Source organism: Ambystoma mexicanum, chromosome 6p, assembly GCF_040938575.1.
Source record: "Ambystoma mexicanum isolate Mex_15411 chromosome 6p, UKY_AmexF1_1, whole genome shotgun sequence".
Classification (NCBI taxonomy): Eukaryota; Metazoa; Chordata; class Amphibia; order Caudata; family Ambystomatidae; genus Ambystoma; species Ambystoma mexicanum.
This window is the reverse complement of record NC_090935.1, coordinates 365,329,922-365,351,286: the sequence shown is the minus strand read 5'-3', so window position 1 is coordinate 365,351,286 and position 21,365 is coordinate 365,329,922. Positions and strand designations below refer to the sequence as shown.

The 21,365-nt window shown below is 46.3% G+C and overlaps 1 protein-coding gene across 6 annotated transcripts in view; it reads right to left on the bottom strand.

Moving 5' to 3' along the window:
- The window catches only part of NIPBL (NIPBL cohesin loading factor), a 2,053,700-nt gene that overhangs the window by 1,776,695 nt on the left and 255,640 nt on the right, over positions 1-21,365 (bottom strand). For all 6 annotated transcript variants that reach the window (XM_069627143.1, XM_069627142.1, XM_069627145.1 and 3 more), the window contains exons 5-6: positions 20,765-20,864; positions 7,213-7,361 (exon numbers count right to left, since the gene is read on the bottom strand). In XM_069627143.1, coding sequence (XP_069483244.1) covers positions 7,213-7,361; positions 20,765-20,864 — 249 coding nt within the window. The remainder of the gene's footprint in view (positions 1-7,212; positions 7,362-20,764; positions 20,865-21,365) is intronic.

The following is a 21,365-nucleotide window of genomic DNA, read 5'->3' as shown; positions in this document are numbered from 1 at the left end:
TGCGCCAGCCTTCCCCCAACCAGCGAACCATGGGACATGGCCTCATGACTGAGATGAAGCGGCTGCGATGTTGCCTGAGGGCAAAGAGGCAACAGCCCGAGGGGCCTTGGCACCTCGTGTACCTTGTTTTCCACCTCTGGCACTCCTACGGTGGCCCCTTTGACTGGCAGCTTTTCTCGCTTCACCAAAGGATGAGTAATAACGAAAGGAACCTCCCCTCCATTGCTGTCCCCTAGGATGAAAAGGCGGAGGTTGGCGAACTGCAGCGCTCAACGACTTCGCTGCACCTTTGGAGGTCTGCAACCTCTCGAGGCACTCGTCATCCTTGCTGCCAAAAAGATGTTCCCCGTCAAAGGGCATGTTGAGGATTCGGGCCTGCACATCAGGAGCAAACCCCGACTTCCGCAACCACGCAAACCTGCGTATCACGGTGCTCGCCGCCATGGACCGGCTGACGCAATCTGCCATGTCCAAACCTGGCTGAAAGGCCTCACACATGGCATCCTTGCCATCCTGAACCATGGCAAGGAAACCATCCCTTTCGTCCCCTTCGGGAATATGTTCAGCCGCTAAGGAAACAGTTCCATAGAGTGTGCGTGAAACGTGACAAGGCACATACGGAGTTGGCCACCTGAAGCGCCATACCCCCTGCAGAAAACACTTTCTTCGCCCAGCCGTCAAAATGCTTGTCGTCCCCATCAGGCGGGATGGTAGGATACGACGCCTGCTTTGCCGGGGCTGTAGCCGCCTGCACCACCAAACTCTCCGGAGTGGGGTGCTTGGTCAAGTAGCAGGGTCGCTACTGGCTGGGCGGTATTTTCGCGGCAAAGACTTGCCCACTGCCGGGAGACTCTTCAGAGCAGTCCAAGCCGCCGCCACCCTCCTCTGTAGAGCCATTTGGAATGGCAGTACCGGGTCAGATGGTGGACCGTGGTCGAGGATATCCGTAAGGTCATCCTGAAGAAAATCCCCTGGGGGAGCAGACCATCCCGAATACTCAGTGACCCTGCACATAATGTGCCGGTACGAGGAGTCGGCATGAGTGCCAGGCTCAGGCCTACAAAACTCCACCTCTGGGGAGGTGTCCAGCCCACTGGCATCATGCAGGGATTGCCGCAGGTCCACAATTTGGCTATGGCCCGAGAGAATCTCATCCGGCATCGTATCCGGAACCATGCCATCATCAGAGCCCTCATCCACCTCTGAAATAAACTCAAGCTGACGGTAAGAAAGCACAGAATGGGGAACAAAGCCATGCTTGACCTTTGCCAGAGCTTTTCTCGGTGGTTCCACCGAGCCCCGGGGAACCCCCCGTCGAAACAGCCTCGAAAGGCACAGAGGGCATCGAGTGAATCGACGTCGAACGCGGTGCCGACAGCATCGATGGCGTTGACAGTCCTCGAGGCCGTAGCCCCGAGCATGTCCCTCGACAGCCTGGGCGCCCATGGTGTCGACTTCTTCGGAGGCGGGGCCTCAAAAGAGTCCGTCGACGACCTTGGCGTCGACGTCTTCCTCGAAGACACCACAGGTGCACATGGTCTTGAGCGCGTCGAGTACCGGGACTTGGAACGGGCATGACGAGAACGATTCCCCTTGTCTGAGTGAGCGGCGTCTCTCGACCGACCCCACTCGGAGGCGCGGACGGACCAGTTCCCTGCGATTCGAGAATCGCCAACATTTTCTTCCCGAAGGAAGCCCACTCCTCCGGCGTCGCATGCTTGGTGGGGTAAGCGACCAGCCGACGGGCAGAGTCCTCGGATGAGGACGGGGAAGGCGATCGATGACGGCGCTTCCGGGAGTGCTCCGAAGAGGCAGAGGAGTGGCGGGACAGACTGCGGGACTGAGAGCGGGACCGAGAACCCACTGGACTTCCGATGACGCAGAGAGTCGCCCCTCGAATTGTCCGTCGAGAGCCCCGCAGACCTCTACTTCCGTGGCTTCGACACCTTACCTACCGATAACTTCTTCTTGCGCTCCCGCAAGGCTTTGGACGTGAGCGACTGGCAGTCGACAGTCATCCGTGTCATGGGCCTCCCCGAGGTAGGCGTCGTCCGAGTCCGTTACCGACATCTTGGACCCACAGTCCCCGCACTTCTTAAAGCCCGGACGCGGTGTGGAAGACAAGATAGACATCTCCACAAAGAAAGTACTTCACAATACGAACAGGTTTGAAGAACCGAGAAAGAACAGAAACTCCAAAGAGTCGAGGCACGCCGAGATCTCCGAAGCGAACACGTTTGTGGAAAAAACGAAACTGAGGCTACGGGCGTTGTGCGTCCTACTTATAACATCCAGTGACGTCGGCCGTCAGAGGAGGTCCTCGAGGGCGGCGTATCGACGTCATCGACGCAGGAGCCGAAGATTTTCCGAAGCAGCACAGCTGTAGTGATTACATGTCATAGATATGGAATACGTTTGAGGACCCAATCCCCTCGAAGTACTGATAAAAACAATTGGGCCCTGCAGTACAGGATACAACAGACTTAGTATGAAAGGGCCCAATGTGGTCGGAGCCAGATTTATGATGGAGGACTTGGTAACCTCTAACTTCTAAGATCCAAGGGGTAAACTGTGCGCCCCACATGAATGGGGCTCTGGCTGACTGAAGATATAACATGTAGGAAGGAAATGAGCCCTTTCTCCTTACCCAGAGTATGGTTGAAAAGCATTGACTCAATTAAGGGCCAAGCTAGTCTAAACCGGGGAAACATCCTAGCTATAATAGGACAAATCCCAAACCTCTACTTACTTACCTCTCTTCACACGATAGTGACCGTATAAGCTTCCCGTACAACCAAATCACGAATATAGTGGAGATGGCGATGAAATCTCAGATGGGTGTAAAGGCCATGCTGAGGTCGGCGAGGGATTTCAAAGAACTGGGGTTGGAGGTTTCCCCTACACTACTGCAATGTTCACAGAATCAAAAGACTGGACTAACCCAAGATAGCGCGAAGGGAAGAGGATGGTCTCAGGAAAGCGACAGTCAAGCGGGCAGCCGGTGAGCCAGAAATGGGGGTGATGTTGGAAAAATGATGAAGGAACAGGGAGGGCCTTGCTCCGTGAAATCCTCGCCTGAGGTCCTCGAGAAGTTGAATGACGCGGAAGTCTTTTTAGTTAGTGAATGTTTGAGGCTCTTCAGTTGAAATATGCGGGGCTCTAGTCCACTTAAAGGTGAGATAATGAGGAAATATATATTCCAGGAACATGATTTGATTCTCCTACAGAAGACATGGTTTAGGGACTACTTTGAGTTGGATGGTTTTACAATTTATTATCAGGCCGCAACCAACGTGAATGGGGAAAGACCCTCAGGGGGCCATTTGGTGGCAGTTCGCAACACTTCGTTGAGGAGTAGTGAACAGTTTTTCTCAGAGAGACTGGGCATTTTGCCAGTCAAGATCGGTCTTCCACCCCAGCCACGCCACAAATCACTGGTATGGATACATTTATACTGGAGCCCGGCTCATTCCAACCTGGAAAGGTTTTTGGAGGATTTGGCAGAAGTATTGTTGACTGTTAGCGTCTCCTTTCCGGAAAATAAGATATTGGTTGCAGGTGACCTGAACGCCAATAGTTTGGGGAAAAATTTGGGGGTTCATACAGTGCGATATCACATGTGAATGGTCGAAAACATTGCCAATGGCACTATGGTTCGGGACATTCCCCCAGCTAAAACAGAAGTGGCCTATCTGCGTCCACCATGGATTACTTAGTACTCTCATAGCATCTTTTTCAGGAATGTATGTAGTTCAAAATTGTTGATACTAGTACTAGTGATCATTTACCACTGCTGGCAACTTTAAGACAGTTTATCAGGGCATCCAAAACCAGTATGTGCTGCAAAGATATTCGTAAATCAGCGAGGGAATCGTCTGGCTGAGTTCAAGCACATAAGGAGGGACCTTAATTCCAAACTGGAAGACCTAGTAGGGGCCATCAACCCAAAAGGCACTAGATGCCCTATATGACCCCTTTGTCGATCTTTTATGGGATATAGACAGACCAAGGACTAAACAAGGTCCTTTGCATGGGCCTCATGCTCACAGTTTTGATTCAGAGACCAAGGAGCGGAAGAGTACTTTGTAGAGACATTTGAATGCTGGCAAAGGATGGGGTGGAATTCGAGGTATTCCTCCGGGAAAAGAAGGCTCTCTATAACCAATAAAGAAATTGGTCCAGGAATAAAAAGTTTGAGAGAAGTCACTGATGGTCTGTCTATGCAAAAAGCAGTGACAGGTCATTCTCGCAATATCTGGGGAATCATAAATCCTCAGGCCCAACATCAAGCCATAGTCCAATCAAATATAAATCACAATTGTTATCGACAAATTATCTCACCAGGATATTCGAGGTTCAGAATCCATGGAGCTGTGCATTGAGACCTGAAATGAGGTGGGAACTCTACTTCTCTGAAGAAGGGATTGAAGGTCTAACACATAGGTACTCTAGATCCAGGGCAGCCAGGCCAAATGGCCTCACAAACGAAATGCTGCACTCCTCATTACGTCTATGGACCTCCATCTTGTTCAATAATTTTAACATCATAAAAACAAGTGCCCTGATTCTAGGTGTAAAGCCATCCTAACCACCATATATAAGAAAGGTGATCACAAGGACCCTTCTAATTTTTGTCCAATTGCGCTGATGGATATTTAGAGTAAAATCTTCGGGAACTATCTTGAAGGAATTAGAGGATTGGGCAGCTCTGGCAAACATTCTTTCAAAATTCCAGACAGGTTACCGGAAGGGCCCGTCCACGACTTTGAATGGCCTAGTGTTAAATATTCTAAATACAAAGCGGAACAAAGATAGTCTACTTCCTGGGGTTTGGATAGACCTATCCAGGGCATTTGATACAATCAACAGAGGTAAACTCTGGTGTAAATGAAAAGCTTGGGGTATTCCGCAGGGTCTTTTAGCGATCCTAATTCAGCTCCATGACAAGTGAGATTGCACTCACAAGGCCATTTGTCCTCACCTATTTCCACAGAGAAAGGTGAAAGGCCGGGATGCATTGTAGCGCCCTGCCTTTTTAACCTTTTCCTGGCCGATCTCTGGAGTAAACTACTTATACTCTGGCTGCTCCCTCGATCGATAGTCTTAAAATCAATAGGTTGGCCTAAACGGATGTGGTCCTAATGGACCACACCCCGATAGGTCTCCAGCGTTTGAGCACAGCCTTTTAAAACTATGCACTTTCCAATTATCTTATTTTTAATACCAGCAAAACCTTTATGACCTATAACCATTCAATCCAAAATAAATAAATAAATAAATAAATAAATAAATAAATAAATAAAAAAATGGCAGGGCGCTTTAAGTGGAAACTGGCCAAACAGTATTTACCTGTGATAAAAGAAATCAAGTACCTGGCTTTTATGATTAGATCAAGTACTTCTATGGAATCCCTAGAGGCAGATTTGGGGAAAAAAGTTGACGCAACTTATCTGGCAAAAGGAAAATAAATCCTCCATGCTTATTGCAGATTCACCCTATGTTAGGGAGAATTCTCATTTCTGTGCTAATTCCCTTCTACCTTACCCCCAGCTATTTTGCTGGACTTTAGGACTTAATTTTTTATCCTGGAGGCGGTACAACCTTTTTCCTCACCCTCTTAATTATCTGATTTGGACTCTGTTTCTTTTGGTTTTGGAGTCTGAATCTCCATAGGCATCACCTTTTATGTTGTGACACGCAGCACCGCCAGTGCAGTGTTACAGAGCAGTCCTTTGGATTTTTCATGAGGTTTAAATACCTTATCTTAAATGAACTACTGTGCCCAAGGGTAGTAAAGTGAAATTGACTTTACTTAACTGTTTTTCCTATGTAGGTCCAGTACAGCCCATCTTATGTGGAAGTACTGGGGGGTTACTTCGTAGCCCCTTTTCCTACTTACTCATGTAACATTTTTTATGTTACCCTCACTACATTTAATGGCTGGTGGCAGTAGTTACATTTTCCTACCATGGTGCGTTTTTACTGTGTAGAGGAGGTCCCAAATAAAGCCTGCACTCCAACCGTCCATTTTGAAGTACCAGGAACGTTCTCACCGAAATATGTGATGTATGATGAGCAAATAAACCAGCAGAGAGCCGCAGTGGGGCTCTGTCCAGTACCTATCAGAAGAACGGCACCTATTGAAGTACCAATACCAAGGAACCTATGGACAGTAAGGTATCCATTGAGGAAACCCTATCAACAGATGAAACGAAGATTGCCCGAGTACAGCCCCTGAAGAAACTACAAAGGTCTTAATGGAAGACGAATGGTGACGTCACGAGAACCCGGACGGACTCACATATAGAAGAAATGACGACCAGAGAATGACGCAAAGAGACGAAACGGTACAGTATAGCATTAAACCCAAGTACCATAAAGTAAAGGTACATTTGAAAATAAAAATCTCTTCAACGCATACTGTGAGTTTTTACTCTTTTCCTACAGGTATTAGTACGGTAAAACCATACTTGGCAAGCCCAAATGGCCAGGCGTTACATATATTAATAGACCATTAAAATTGTAAAAAATAGAGTTATACTGCCACCAGCTCGTAAGGGGACAGACTAACAAAAGAGTGAAAAAATGTTTCAAAAAAGGAATGGGGTACAGGATTCCCAAGAAGCAAAGTCTTTACTAGCAAAGTCTTTATGTTGTGAGGCTCAAGAGACGGACGAGTCCCACCAACAGAAACAAAACCTGGTTCCTGTCCTAGAAGGAATGACAACAGTCACAATTATTTATTTTTTTAAAGTCCAAGCCTCATCCCAAGATCTAAGGAACCCCCTCGACACCAGAGAGGTCTGTCCAGAGGCGTAGACTCTACTTCCTCAACTACAGGAATCAGAAAGTCACACTCCATGCCTACACGTGGGAAGTCTGCCTCTATCTATTCCACCACGCATCTTTTGGATTGATCTATTTTCACTTTAAGTTTGGAAACTTAACGCAATAAAGAAGCGCTTTTAGGTTAGTCGTTTATGTGGTTAAAAAAAACACAGACAGGAATCTATTGGCCATTTTGGATCTCACAGGTACACCTTGTTATCTTCTTAGATCACCAACCTGGCCAGAGATTTAATATTCATGAATTTTGAAGCCTCCAGAAGTAGCTTAAAAAGAAACGTTCCATTAGGTCATACAGCACATTACGTGTCTTATTAGATGGCATATCATTTCATCAGATGGTTTAAGCTTAAAAACATGCATTACCTTGCGGCATCTGCGGATGTGTGTAGCTTTGTGGATGTGAATATGGCATGTATCCTGCTGGGCTTTGAGGAGCATATGGACTAGGCACAGGACTGTTCTGCTGTGTCATAAACCTGTTCCCAGAGCTCGTCTGAGGTGGCACAAATCGACTAAATATCAAAAGAAAAACATGTAAGGATTATTCCTTAAGCAATGGGTATAGTTTGGATCGTCAATACAAGTCTGCTACAAAAAAACAATTCATATGAAAAATAAAATCTACCAAATCCTGAATCTAAACAATGACACTTACAAAACAGACAAAATAATCCTATTCAGAAAAGGTAAATAAATAAAAATGTCAGGGCTCAAAATGTGCCCTCGCCACTGGCTAGTGATAGTGGACCCATGGCAAGTAAGAAATGGTGTGCTGTGTGTATATGCACAATTGAGGTGGCAAATGACTTTTTATGCCTGGATATTAACTTGCAAGTTGAAATTGTGCCCCCTGAAAATGGTTGCACATTATTTTGCTGTAGTAAATTACACTCTTGTGATTTACTTTGACAAAATGACTTGGAGGGGAGAGGGAGTATTTGACACAGCCCCATAAATAAAAAGAATTATTTCAACAACAAAAAATGTGCTACTAATTCTGGTTAAGTAAATTACTGCAGTGTAATTTACTTTGACAAAAGAACATAAAACCATAAAAATAACTCAAAAACAGGTCTGGTTTTGTGAGTCATATGGCCCCACTTTTAAAAAAACATATGCACTTCTCAGGTATAACTTAACCATCATTTTAAATATTATGTAGCTACATAGGACGGAACAATTATTCAAGCAAATCATGCCAAAACAGACGTTTGTTAAACATTTTTTTTTTTAAACCATGCCCAGGATTTTGGTCACAGAGAGATGCCAGAAAACCAAAGGACATATCTGAGCTATATTGGAACCTTGCCAAACTGAGAAATTGCTCATTCCTCTTTAGCGAGTAATAGGAAAGAAATTAAACTAAAAACTGTTGTCGGGACCGATTTGCTATACCCTGGCCTGTGGGCAGATGTATAGAAGGCCGACTTACATTGTGACTGGGACAACTCTGGGGTGCTGTACCCAAACCGGTTCAAGGTAGCAGTGACGAGGGTCTAGGATAAGTCAAGAGGTGGTGAGCTTGTAATGGGTCCACAATGAGTCCACACAATGGGAATCACAGATTACACGTTGACAGTATCTATAACAAGTTATTTATGGCGCAAAAACACTATGAAAAATGACTACTAACAGGTAGAAATATATCACAACACTAATAATAGATTATATATATATATATATATATATGTAGTCACTGGTTGAGGGCATAATACAAATCAAACACCTGTAAAGTACAGATTAGATTATGCACCAATAGTCCACAAAGAGTTAACCCTAACTTCACTTGTCCTTCCCTAAATTGTCTGGGGCCTCATGCCCAAATGTTCAGGAAAGTTCAGACAAAGTTTGTTAAGCTGGAAAAAAAATAAAAAGGTAGGGTCTCTGGGGTCCAGTGAACATTTCCAAGTGTTCGGGGACAATGTATTCTAATTAGTAAAAGTGTCCCCAACTTTCAGAATGCTTGCGCCAGCAAGCTATGATAAAACCAAAGTATTTTTGAAGGTTTTTAAAAAGTTAAGAAACCTTTTACAGGGAGTTTAGGGGCAGGTAAGAACCACTGTAACTTACACCCCACCCCTCCCCCCCATACTCAGATATTCTTCCCCAGACTCGGCAGGTCGATTGAAGAGGGTCCAAAGTTGCTTTTGCCGCCATCAGTCGCAGTTCTCGATACGCAGGGGTTGCAGGTTCAAGCTGATCTACAGTTGGTGTCTTTCGCTGGTGCAAGGACTCTCGGATGAAGAATGAAGAAAAGCTTGATGCAGGACCCCTCAGGACTGGACAATGCAAGAGATTTCGGACGGGGGGTCACTGCAGCACGGCGACCCAAAGGGCCTCATTTGTCGCAGTCAGACTTTCCCTCCTTGTAGGACAAGCTGAGGATCCCCAAAGTTCCAGTCAAAACTCAAAACGGTGATGTCGGCAGGACGGTAGCACACACTCGGAGCTGGTCAGCCATAGGACGGTCCCGGGACACTTCCGAAGTCTCCTCTTTGCAGGGTACCAAGCAGACATCAGGAATGGATGTTCCCTCCAAGGGTCGCAGCTCCCACGCAGGACTGCTGAATATCACGAGCAAGCCAGGGATCCACCAGGGCAGCAGCAGAAGTTGGTCACGAGGCCTCCGGTCTCTTCACAAGTCTCATAGCTGGAAAGGAGTCTTGGCTCCTTCAGTTTACTCCAGGATCTCTGAAGAATGGGTGCAGGGTTCCTCGCCTGATCCTAAAAGCCAGGTAAGAGCTGAAACTGCCAACAGCAGGACCCACACACCATACCCCCCCCCCCCAATTAGGACCATTTGAGGGTACATTCATGCATACCACTCGCACACTGAAACCAGTTTGTGGATTGGGACCAGACAGTCGCAGCCCACATCCAACCAGCAAAAACACACAGCCCTCTAGTAACCCGCCAAAAGCTTTTGCTTTCCCAGCCACTGGAAGTCCTTATAAGGATTTTCCTAGACTCAGAGACAATGAAGGAGGCTAAAGAATAAGATGGCCAAAGGACAAGCGAAAACCATGTGGCACGGCCATGTTTGGACACTAGCCACAGTTAGTAGCCAAACGCAGTAAAGCTGAAACGAAAAGTACCAAAGAAGGGTAAAATGTCACTGCTGGCACCAGCTTGTCCATTTAACACACCTACAGTCGCCAAAAATCCTTTGAGTGTTAGTCCAGGGCAAATAAAAGTGTACCCCATTGTACTGCATCTTAAGATGCATTGTACAATGATAAACGTTACCACAAGTGATAAGTTACTAAAAGTAGTAACAATGTCACAAGACTAAGGGAAACAATGTTTCCCAGGACTGGCAGCCTTAAGGACATGTCAGTTTCCTCATAACAGGAGCAAAAGACAGTGTAGCGAAGCTGAAGGTTTCACTGCACTGTAAAAAGTACAGGTCAGAATAAAAACTAAAAGCAACACGTTTGAAGGTCCATTCAAATGGCAGGAAAGGGGGGACTAGAGAAATCTTTCCCAACAGTGATTAACCTTCCTCACTGAATAAAATGTGTAGAACAGAGTAATGTGTAGTATACAATAGGCATCTTAAGCTTCTTTAAACCCTACCATGGAGCCACACAATGATGATGACCATCTGAAATTCTTTGTCCTGATCAAATAAATTGTTAGCACCAGGCTCACATCCAGGTTATGCAGGGAGTTCTCGTCTTCGGTGTATCCGTTAGCATGCACACGGAAAGGTGAACAATCTACTGATGTCAAAATCTGTGAGGACCCCCAGGAGATTACATGGATGTGGAGACCACACCACCAAATCTTTGTGGAAAGAAAGGGGGCAAAGTTTAGAGAATGGGTCTGCATACTGATGTGATTATCACAAGAAAAGCGGCTTTGCAGGTTCTGAATTTCAACTCTAAGGCCATAGGTTTAAAACACGTGTAAAGAGGAAAGCACCACGTTGAGATTACAGGTGGAATGAGGGGCATAATGATGGAATCAAAGAAAAATCAGCAGTTGAAACTACTTCCAGCGACAAAAAACTTTCCTGGCTGCTTTGGTCAACCCATGCTCAGTTATTGAGGGTGGCCTGAGAGCTAAAATAGCCACACAATAGGTCTGTTCTCCGCTCGGTTCAACAAGGAGTCTCCTCAGCAGTGGCAATGGAATGTTATGTTATATTAATTGGCTTTTATACTGCGCACATCACGAGATAAGAAAAGTGGGAAATGGAAAAGAGGGAGAAAGTCAGAGAACAAAAGAGACATTTCACAAAGAAGGGAAGGAAACATAAGGTTGAGTGAAAAGAATAGGGAATTGTCCATATTGGTTAAGTTAATTATCTTGTCAATGTGATGTGCTGCGAGGTGCTGGTTTTATTTTAAAACCAATTATGGACGTTTGAGGACCTTGAGAAGTACTCAAGAGCTTGAGAGTTACGGGGGCTTCAAAACAGTGGGTACCCTTATGAGGAGTCCTTCAGCGATCAGGTGATGCTGAGCCCACTGGCATAGGTGGTAGGAAAGTGTATGAAAGCCTGTTTGGGAAACACAATGATCAAGTGAGCTGTTCTCAAGTTTCGAAATCTGCTTCTGGAGCAGAGAAAGGGGAGGGTGGAGTGGGGGGTGGGGTTGTATGGTAGATCCTCAAGAGTCCTGCGCCAGTGCCTGCTGCATTGTTCGTTCAAAAGGTCGCACCAAGCATCTGTACCCAACCTCAACTCTTCGTGCACCCGCAGTTCCTGGGCTGCTTCGATCGGAACCAACGGCGGGGAAACCGAACTCTGGCGACCGACCGACTACATGCCAATTCTGAAGAGAAAAAAATGGAGAACAGGTGTTAAGTTGTAGCGATACTTACCTGACCCCCCCCCCCCCATCTCCACTACTGAAAAGACTTACTACCATTCGGCTTTGTCAAAACTTGCTGCCAAAAGCTAAGAACAGTCGTATTCAATAGAATACGTCTTCTTCCGACTTTTGGAACCTTCCTCACATTCACAGGACCTTCCTCCTAACTTTTTCCCACTGCCAAAAACGATGGAAACTGAACTTTTGGGCACAAGGTCCCATACAATTTACGGATGACTTTTTAAATTTTATTTTTATTTTATTCTATACGGTTCTCAATAGAAAACCTTTACAATTAAACACGTTAAGAATCATATATATTTTGAACAATTTATTTTGTAATAAGTGCAATTTTGAAGTACAAATTCAATGTTACAATTACACCAAGCTTCAGAATACAAAATATCCAATACAGAAGAATGTAATATTCAATGCATTACTGTTAGGGAGAATTCTCAAAAATGTGCTAATTCCCTTCACCTTAGAGGCCACTAGCAACTTTGCTGGATTTTGAGGACTTGATTTTTTTTACCTGGAGAGAGAGACCCTTTTTTCCCCACCCTCATGTATTTTAATGTGATTTTATACACCGTTTCTTTTTGGTTATGGAGTCTAACAAACTCCATAGGCATGATATTTTAGAATTGTGTCACACTGCACCTTCAGTGCCGTGGCACATGGAAGTCTTTTAGATTTCCCAAGGTTTAAATACCTTGTCTGGGACAAACTACTGTTTCCCAGAGCAGTACAGTGAAATTGACTTTACTTACATTGTACTTACTAGACCCAGCCCACCCGATCTTACAATACAGTGCTGGAGGGGTTACTTAGTATCCCCGGTGTCTAAATGCTCATGTAACATGTTTTATGTTACCCTTTCCTCAATGGAATGGCTGGTGGCAGTGGTTTAGTTTTCAACTACCTTGGTTTGCATTTACTGCGAACGTTCGCGGCTCCGGTAAAGTAACCGCAGGAGCCATCTTTTTCAAAATGTCGTACAGCCATCTTTGCTAAAATGGTCCCCGGTCTTTGTTTTTCGCCATCTCTTTGTGGAAAGGTCCTTCTATAGATTCTCTGTGCGCCAAACCAGGTTTGGTGGTCTTTGTTCATTTCGCCTTTGGCAGGGTTTCTGGAGTGAAACCTGCCTCTGGCTGCAGAGTGTCTGGGGTAGGCAGGAAGTGAGGGAGGCGCCCGTAACTCCCTGTGCTTAGTCTCCTATGAGACCCAAATGCACTCTGGGGTGATTGGCTGGCTACTGTCCGGCAAGGACAGCCACCCTGCTGGGTGAGGGCCAGCCAGGCTGGGATGAATGGGAGAGAACTGAATAAAGGGCGAGTCTTTTGGCTTGGAAGTCGACCACTGGACGAAGGAACCGAAGAAGAGCCTGAAGATTACGCCTGCTGCAACTCCTGGACCGTTGGTTTGGCCGGTGACGCGCTTCTGCAGTGACTACTTGCCAAGTTTGCATCAACAGAGAAGCCCCTGCAAGGATGACTTCTCCCTTTGAGTTGGTGGGACCAATCAACTCTAAAGTAAGCCACCTGGACAACCATCTCGGAGCTGGTGTAATTTCCTCAGAGTTGCTGCAGGAAACTGTATAGCCACGGAGAGGGACACCAGATTGTGTGCGTTACTTTTAAGCTGGCCTAAAGCTTTTGGAAGATCCTCCGGACTCCCACGAAGCAGGACAGACCAAGCCTGAGCCCCCTCAGCAGAGTGCGGGACCCCAGAAGCAATGACAGTCCCCCTTGACAGCCAGGAACCGCGCTTATTGCTATTTGCTGTATCGCAAGGAGCTGAAACGCAAAACAGCCACTGAAAGTAACGTTTGCAGCTAGGCAGTTTTGACGGTGCAAGGGCAGTGTAGGAGTCCCACAACATCCTCCCTCTTGTCCCCACGACTGAGGCCCAGGAACAGTGAGATCTGCAGAGCTGCACAGGAACAGAAACCATCAGCTTACCTTTTCTTCTTTACCAAGGTACTGTAAAGCAAGTCTAAAAGAACATACCTCTTACTGTAGAAGGGCTTGTAACTTCCACAACTCACACGTCTAATCAGCATGTGGCCCTACATTTGATTCTTTGGGTGTAGGTTGTGTCTGTGGGCCATCCCAAAAGGGCCTTGTCTGATTCAGAAACTCAAAGTGTACAGTATTGAAGTAGATGTGTTACTATTCTATTGCTCCCTCTGAAGGACGCTTTATAACTGACTGATAAATACATTGTTTATGCAAGAAACCTTGAGTGCAAGAGTTTATTTGAATACCTGCAACTGTGAATCTTTGTTTAACTCCACTACAGCTCACATTTCCCCTCTTGAGATAAGCCTGGCTGCTCAACACACTACCAAAACGGTGTAGTACAAGTTTATACCAAAGGTTGGGTTGCCTATACATGTAGTCTTAGTTGCTTGTAGTGTTCCCAGAGGGTACTGCTTTCAAACTTTGCCTAACAATTACCATTACTTACACAGACTGCATCTAGCTTAAATTTAAAATCAGTTCAATAAAATTGATACAATATTTAAAATCTCACAATTACAACATTTTAAACTGTTCAAAAAAGCTGTAACAGCAATTCCCAATGATGTGGGATCCACTTGGGTATCTAACCCAATAGGCTAAGCGATGAGGAGAAAGTGCTTTGCAGTACATTATTAAATGTTTTAGCATTTATAACTGTTTTATGCTTACAAAATAGATGGTACGCCTTCTCTTCAGTTATAAGTTTGCACCCTAAGTCTTCCTTAGTATGAAAAAGATTCCACCTAAATAAGTCTTCACGTCTATTGTGATTCGGGAAAATTCCCAAAAAAGGTGCTAAAACCTTGGATGCTCATACCTTTTCTAAAATAATGAGGTGTAACCATCTACCATATTGTGATGAATCTGATAATCAGTCCTTTCCCGGGGGTAGCCTCTGCACATGGGGCCAGAGGACAGCAGCCGCTCCCTGATCCTGACCCTTGGGGAGGCTGTTTGAGGAAGGACCACATGGAGGAGGCGATCCTCAGGGGTATGACATCGGAGAAAGTCACATACAGCCCCCCCACTTCCCCCCCTCCAAATTCCCTTTTAGGGATGTCCCACTCACCAGATTACTCCCAATGAAAACCATTGTCAGCGGCCTAGTCGCTGGGGACATTAGATTGGCACAAAATGGTTTAAAACCATGCCGGGAAGAGAAGCATGGTGTTCTCCAGTTCAGGGCAGAGCGAGGTACCGGCGGCGACGCAGAAGTCCAAGCAGCTACGCAGAGCGAGAGGGCAGCCTAGTCAGCAATGCACTTGGGGAGGCTCTGCAGAAACCAGAATGAAGCGAGAGGAAGCAAGGCATGCTTTTAGACTACCGCAGAGGCTGGAAAGCCGACCGAAGCCCGAACGCCTACCGGAGGTGCCGGCAACGGCAGAGAGCCGCAGGAGCTGGATCAACACAAGATTCTGCTATGCCGAAAAACCACAAGAAGAATACCAGTGAGCCCAGGGAAAAGGTAGGGATGCCGAAGGAGTGTCAGGCAAGATAACTAAGGCCTTAGACAGTGGGCATTAGATCTGGGACACTCAATACCAACAAAAGAAGGGAAAACTAAACTAGAGAGAAGTTATATGTTGAAATTCAATTAAGAATATACCAAGTGGCTGAAAGTAACTGCTTACAAGTCCTGGCAGGAGAGTATGTCAGGCAAAGCCAAGTGCATGAAAGAATGTGAAAGAGACAGCATACAAGACCTGTCAGGAGAGTTCACCAGGCAAAGTCAAATGTGTGTAATAAACTACAGAAAGAAGAGAATCTCAAGAAAGATTCATACCCTTAAGTGTTTGAATTGTTTTAAATGTGGTATAGAGCCTCGCAGGGGAGTATACCATGTGACCTGCGAGTCTGGAACCTGCAACCAAATTGTAATGCAGTGAAAAGAGAATCCCAAGGAGGACACACCCTCAGGAGTCTTGAATATGAAGAAAAACCGGGGGAAGGAAGCAATTTCCCTGGGAGTGGATTACCATACCAAGAGGAGGGTGTTCTCCTCTTGGGCTACAAGGAACTTGGTTATTCCTTGTGTGAACTTTTCATTTTGTGAACAGTAATCTGGGGAAGGGTGCCATTCCCTGGAACTGTGAACTTTGTCCGGTATCAGGTAATATAATCGCGGCAAAAATGTAGCAGTAAAAAAATATTGCGGCAAAAATGCTGCCGTTTGACCCGGTAAAAGTGTGCCCCATTATACCATTTAAGGGGAGCGGGGGTTGCAGGGGTGTCACCCGCATGTTTTACATGGACTGTGGCGCAAAAACGGTGGCATTTGTGCCCCGATATTTTGTTACCACAGCAATTTTTGCCGCGATTATATCACATGGAACCCTTTGTCCACTTGGAACCTTTTGGTTGGAGTTATACCTTTGCGTTGGATTTGAACATTTGTGCACTTTGAGAACCAGAAGCATTATCCTTCGCACCTTAGAGTTCGTTTTAGAGTGGGAGGGCCAGGATAGAATTTTGGACACAGCAAATTTTTTGATTTTGAAATTGTGATGAAGATGATGTCGCTGGACACATGGGAAGAGGTCCGGCAGCCGCTACGTGATCATTAGCCTGGGGGCAGTTAGATGAGGGAGGTTCACATGGGATGGAGACCACCTCTGTGGAGAAGTGGCGGTGTCCACAGATGAGAAATGGTATTTCCCCTTTCCCGAAACAGGATGAATCTCTAATGCACAATCCCTTTATGGCCTATTATGTTTATTACCCGGTTTCCCCAAATGAGAGTGCTGGATTTTTCTCAAACAAATCTCCAAAACAGTTCTACAACCTGGACTTTTCATCAGAACATGTTGAAAGTATTCCTATGTTTCCGTGCAAATTGGTAAAAGAAATGACCACTCCCAGGAAGCCATTAACACTGCGAGGAGGAGGAGGAATGGAGACATTTGAAATGTGGCCCGTTAAAATGTAGCTGCTCCTACACAGCAGGATTATGCAATTCTTATACAATTTTACAATTCAATTCTTCTTTGAACACCATAAACAATATAATAATGATTATCAAAACCACAGTTCAGCACTTAGTCAACTGTTAACTCGTCTACTCCCATGCCAGGCCTATAACTACAAGGGTTTGCCATCCGGGTATACTCCCCTGCCCGAACAGCTCTTCATAAACAGAACATGCTTCAGTGGTAACAACTTCACAATGTTGTTAGTTTCAACAGCATTAAACTCATCAACTTTTAATCAAAGAAACAAAATTCACCATTATATTGTATTATTTATATAGCACTCTTTCTGCACTTGTGTGGCCACAATGTGCTTTTTTCTTGGTTGAACGCCGTTGGTGACAGTAGTCGATATAGTTGGAGATTCTAGGGGGTTTGGTTTAGGAGATGCACGTGTGCATGTTGCCATTCTAAGATTTGTGTAGCTGGCAAGGCTCCACCAAGCAGCACAAGAGAGGTCAGACATGTGTGGGTGCTGTTGAGGGTTGGTGTCATGATCTCTGCTTCCAAAAGATCAGGACTTGCCTGACTCCCTTGGAAGCAGACCCATAACCCCGGTTCCGAGTGCCAGCCAGTCCCAATTGGGACCTTTTGGACCCTGTCCTGGCGCCAGTGGCACCAGGCTCATAAAGATGCCCAGTCCCAGCGCTGGAAGCGCCGGGCTCATAATGCTTGGGTGGACTCACCTGCAGCAGACCATGCTGCTTACTTACCTGCCAGTTGAACCCCTGATCCTCTTCTGTTTGGGACTACTTTTCCTGTTGGGTGGGGCAGGAGCCACTCCCTAGGTTCAGAACACTGGAACTCTTCTGGAAAGCAGGAACTCTTTTCTTACCTAGGCGTGGCTGTGGAAGGAGACACCTAAGCACTACAGGAGGCTATTTAAACCACACCCGATGGATGAATCTTGCTTTGCGTTATTCTGCATTCTCTGCAGCAGAACGCTCATCGTGTCTTCTGCTTCTGATCCTGGGCCTAAGGGAACAAAGGCTTACCATCCTGGAATCCAGTCTTCAGCAGCACCTGTAAAGACAAAGAAAGAACAGGTTAGCACTACGGTCTTCAGTGGCAGCGCATCTCTTACCTGGTCCATCGGCTGTCACCAACGCCTCGTGCTGCATTCCGGCATCTGAAAGACAAAGGCTTACCTACTCTTCGCATGCTCCGGAGGTCTTCGCACTGCATTCCGCATCTGAAAGACAAAAGAAGGTGCGTTTAAAGACATTGGGCAACTTTATTACTCACGTGCCACTACTCCTTCCCACGCCAAATCCAGTGGGTATTCCAGCACCCTTCAGCTTCTCTGAAGCTCCGAACTTGTACCTGCAAGATAAAAGGGACAGTTAGTGCGCATCGTGAAGCAGGCTACAAGCGCTTACTTACGTGCTTCCAGGCGCTTCTATTCCTCACGCGGGTTCGATCCTCAACTCTCATCAGCCCGCCATCCGCCATCGCCGGAACCCTGCAAAACAAGAGATATCATTACAAAAGACTTTTAAGACATTTGAAGTGCCCAGAACTTACCGTTCGTGCAGTTAACGACGGACAGCAGTCCTCTGAGGTCAAGAGGCCTGCACCCTTATCCAGTGAACAAACTGGTTACGGCACCCTGCCCCGAGGCAGATGGAGAGCTCGGCGTTCACTTACCTAAGGTGAGGGCGTTAACCTTTGGGGTTCTACAGGAGAAGAGAAAGGGAAGAGGAGAGAGGCACCCAATAACCCCAGTTCATTAATCCCATATTTTCTATCTGCAGACATCTTACTCTTCGAGTCAGACATACAGTGCACAGAGGTCCAGCCCAAAGAGCCAACCGTGTGTTACACATCACCTTTGAAGATACGGCATTCACCCAGTCAAGACCGGCGCCTCTGCGGGAATCAGGTGAGCGTTACAGTTGGAGATACATTTTTTTTTGTAGAGAGAGTATGTGCGGCCAGCTATACCGGGTTCCTTTCGGGTGGTGGTCGCTGTATGCTAGCTGAAGAGGTGTTGAGGTACGTCAGATGTTTCAGTCTGGACGGCTATGTGCGAACTAGGCCAAATGTGCTTAGCCATAGCCGTGTTTTATCGTGCATGGATGCTTGGACGTCCTGCAGCCTGTGTCCACACTAGTGGTGTGAGATATACGTACCATGGGCTGAGAGATTGCTCTGCTTGGGTGATAGTTGTCCAGGTCTATAGTTGAGAATCCTATACAGATCAGCCTAGGTTTCATGCTGTAGCCGGTATCCACGTATATTAAACGAGGATGGATGCTACATCTATGTTTGGGAGTCCTGTATAGTGGGAGAAAGGCCCATGTTTCACAGTGCAGTAGTTTTAGGCATATGGTAATCACAGACGGAGGCCACGTCTAGACTTGAGAAACCTGCACACTGGGGGAGAGGGCCAGGCAGCCCAACGCTGCAAGCTTCGTCATAAAGTCCAAAGTACATGCCAGGGGGTCGATTTCATTGGAGTCTGCCCAGTGGCAGAACCTGGTCCATATACTTTTATACTGGGCACTGGTAGCCTTGCTCCCAACACCCTGTATGATTTCCAGATTAGCCTGGGAGAGGCTGAGGTGCCTTAGCGTTACCTGCTCCGGCACCATGCTGTGAGGGCTAGCTTCTGTGGCGCGGGGTGGATGGTCCTACCCCCCCCTGCTGCGCCAGAAGATGTGCTGGGCCCGTCGGGAGGTGAATCAGAGGCATCTACGAGAGGCTGATCAGCTCCGAAAACCATGGCCTGCCTGGCCGCCATGGAGCTATTAGAATGATGTTGAGCTGGCGAGACTCCTTGATCTTGAAAATCACTCTGTGAATCAGCGGAGTGGGCGGGAAGGCGTAAGCCGTCATGCCGTTACACTGAAGATGAAATGCGTCGCCCAGGGAGCCAGGCCCTGTCCATGCCAGGAGGGGAACTGAGGTCAATTCTTGTTGTACCAGGTGGCAAAGAGATCCAAATGGGGATGACCCCGCCTGTTGAAGATCTCCAGAACAACAAGGTCGTTTAGCTTCCACTCGTAATTGTCCGCCCCAAACCTGCTGAGCCTGTCCGCCTCCAGGTTGGATTCCCTGGGAGGTGGACTGCCGTGAACAGGGGGTGCGGGGGGAGAGCTGGTGCCTCCCTACTTGTTGACATAGTAAATTCTGGTCGAGTTGTCTGTCTGGATGAGGACAACCTTGCCCCTGAGGTGGGAGGAATGCTAGGAGCACTAACCAGGTGGCATTCAGCTCTAACCAATTGATGTGGTATTCCTGCGCCTGTCGAGTCCAGGTGCCATGGACCGAGAGATTGTCAAGGGTGGCTCCCCAGCCCTCGAGGGAGGAATCTGTGGTGATGGTGGCCTGCGGGGAGGGAGGCCAAAAGGGCTTGCCCGTCCGTAGGTTGCAGTCCCTGGACCACCATGTTAAGTCCGGGTGGAGAGATGGAGGAACGTTGATCATCTCAGATTGAGAGCCCCACTCCCGATTCCATGAGGCCTAAATGCCAAGTAGGTTCATATATCTGGGCTCTACAAATAAAGCCTACAAAAACACCTTCCCAACACATTCCACTATCAGGAAATAAAGAAATGCAAAATGTGAAAAACAAAATAGTGTGAGAAAGTACACATCAAAATCTATGTCCATGTCTTAGCAACTGGCCATCATCGAGAAATGCCCCAATTGTAAGGTAAGACAGAAAAATAGAACTGCACTGCTGATGCTTTATAAGTATGGACATTTTTAGGGAGGTTCACTCAATGGAAACTCGCTGCAGAGTGCAGTTATTTCTCTAGGTGTAACAAGATCCTTTGATTTATTCCAGGGAATACTAGCAAATCTGTGTAAAGGGCTCACGAAAAGTTACCCCTAATCAAAGCAAGGAGAAACCAAGCTGATTTTAGTATGATGCAAATATGCAGTGTCATATTTTTCTATGCCACAGCAAGAGTCGCCACCTCTAGTATTTGTGTATTAGGAACAACTGCATTGTTTTTCAGTTTGTTAACCGGCCGTACTTTCATAAAGAATAGTCTCAGAAAATGGGGCAAAGTTCACCGCTTTAGGTGTCATTCAAATAACATTCTGGGCAGCCATTATACCGGAATTGCTTTAAATCAAAACAAGAAATCATTGTTACCTGGATGGGCTGTGAGAAATAGTGGTTTGTTGATAATTAGAGGATGCCGGACTTCCATGTATGGAATTCTGAGAAAGCTTGTATTGTGGCATCAGCATCCCTGAAAAGAATAAAAAAAGTAAGAATTACGTACATGGCAGTCCATGCTTTATTTGTTATTACACACCTTACTTCACAACGTGTTGGGAATCGCGCTAGAGCCAGAAAAGGAAACTGATCTTAGAAACAAGAAGAGACTAACATTTTATTAACACATGGCATGAAGCCCTCCAGGCACAATCCTTCATCCTTCACCAATGTAACCTCCTAAAAGCACAATTCTATTTGACCGGCACTAAACAAAGGACGCAAAGCATATACACGTGTGGGTGATGGGACGCTGATGTGTAGGAGGGAGCATGGAATTATTTCACAGAAATTATGTAAGGAGCTTTTTTATATACTCTTCTTCTCTCCCACCTCAGTAGTTGGAACCTATTTCATACACAAATACACCCAGAGGAGGAACACCACATGCTGGAGGAGAAAAACACTAACGGTATATGAAATGCTTGGTTCAAAAATGCAATATATAAGGTTTAAGTAGCAAAAGAACATTTGT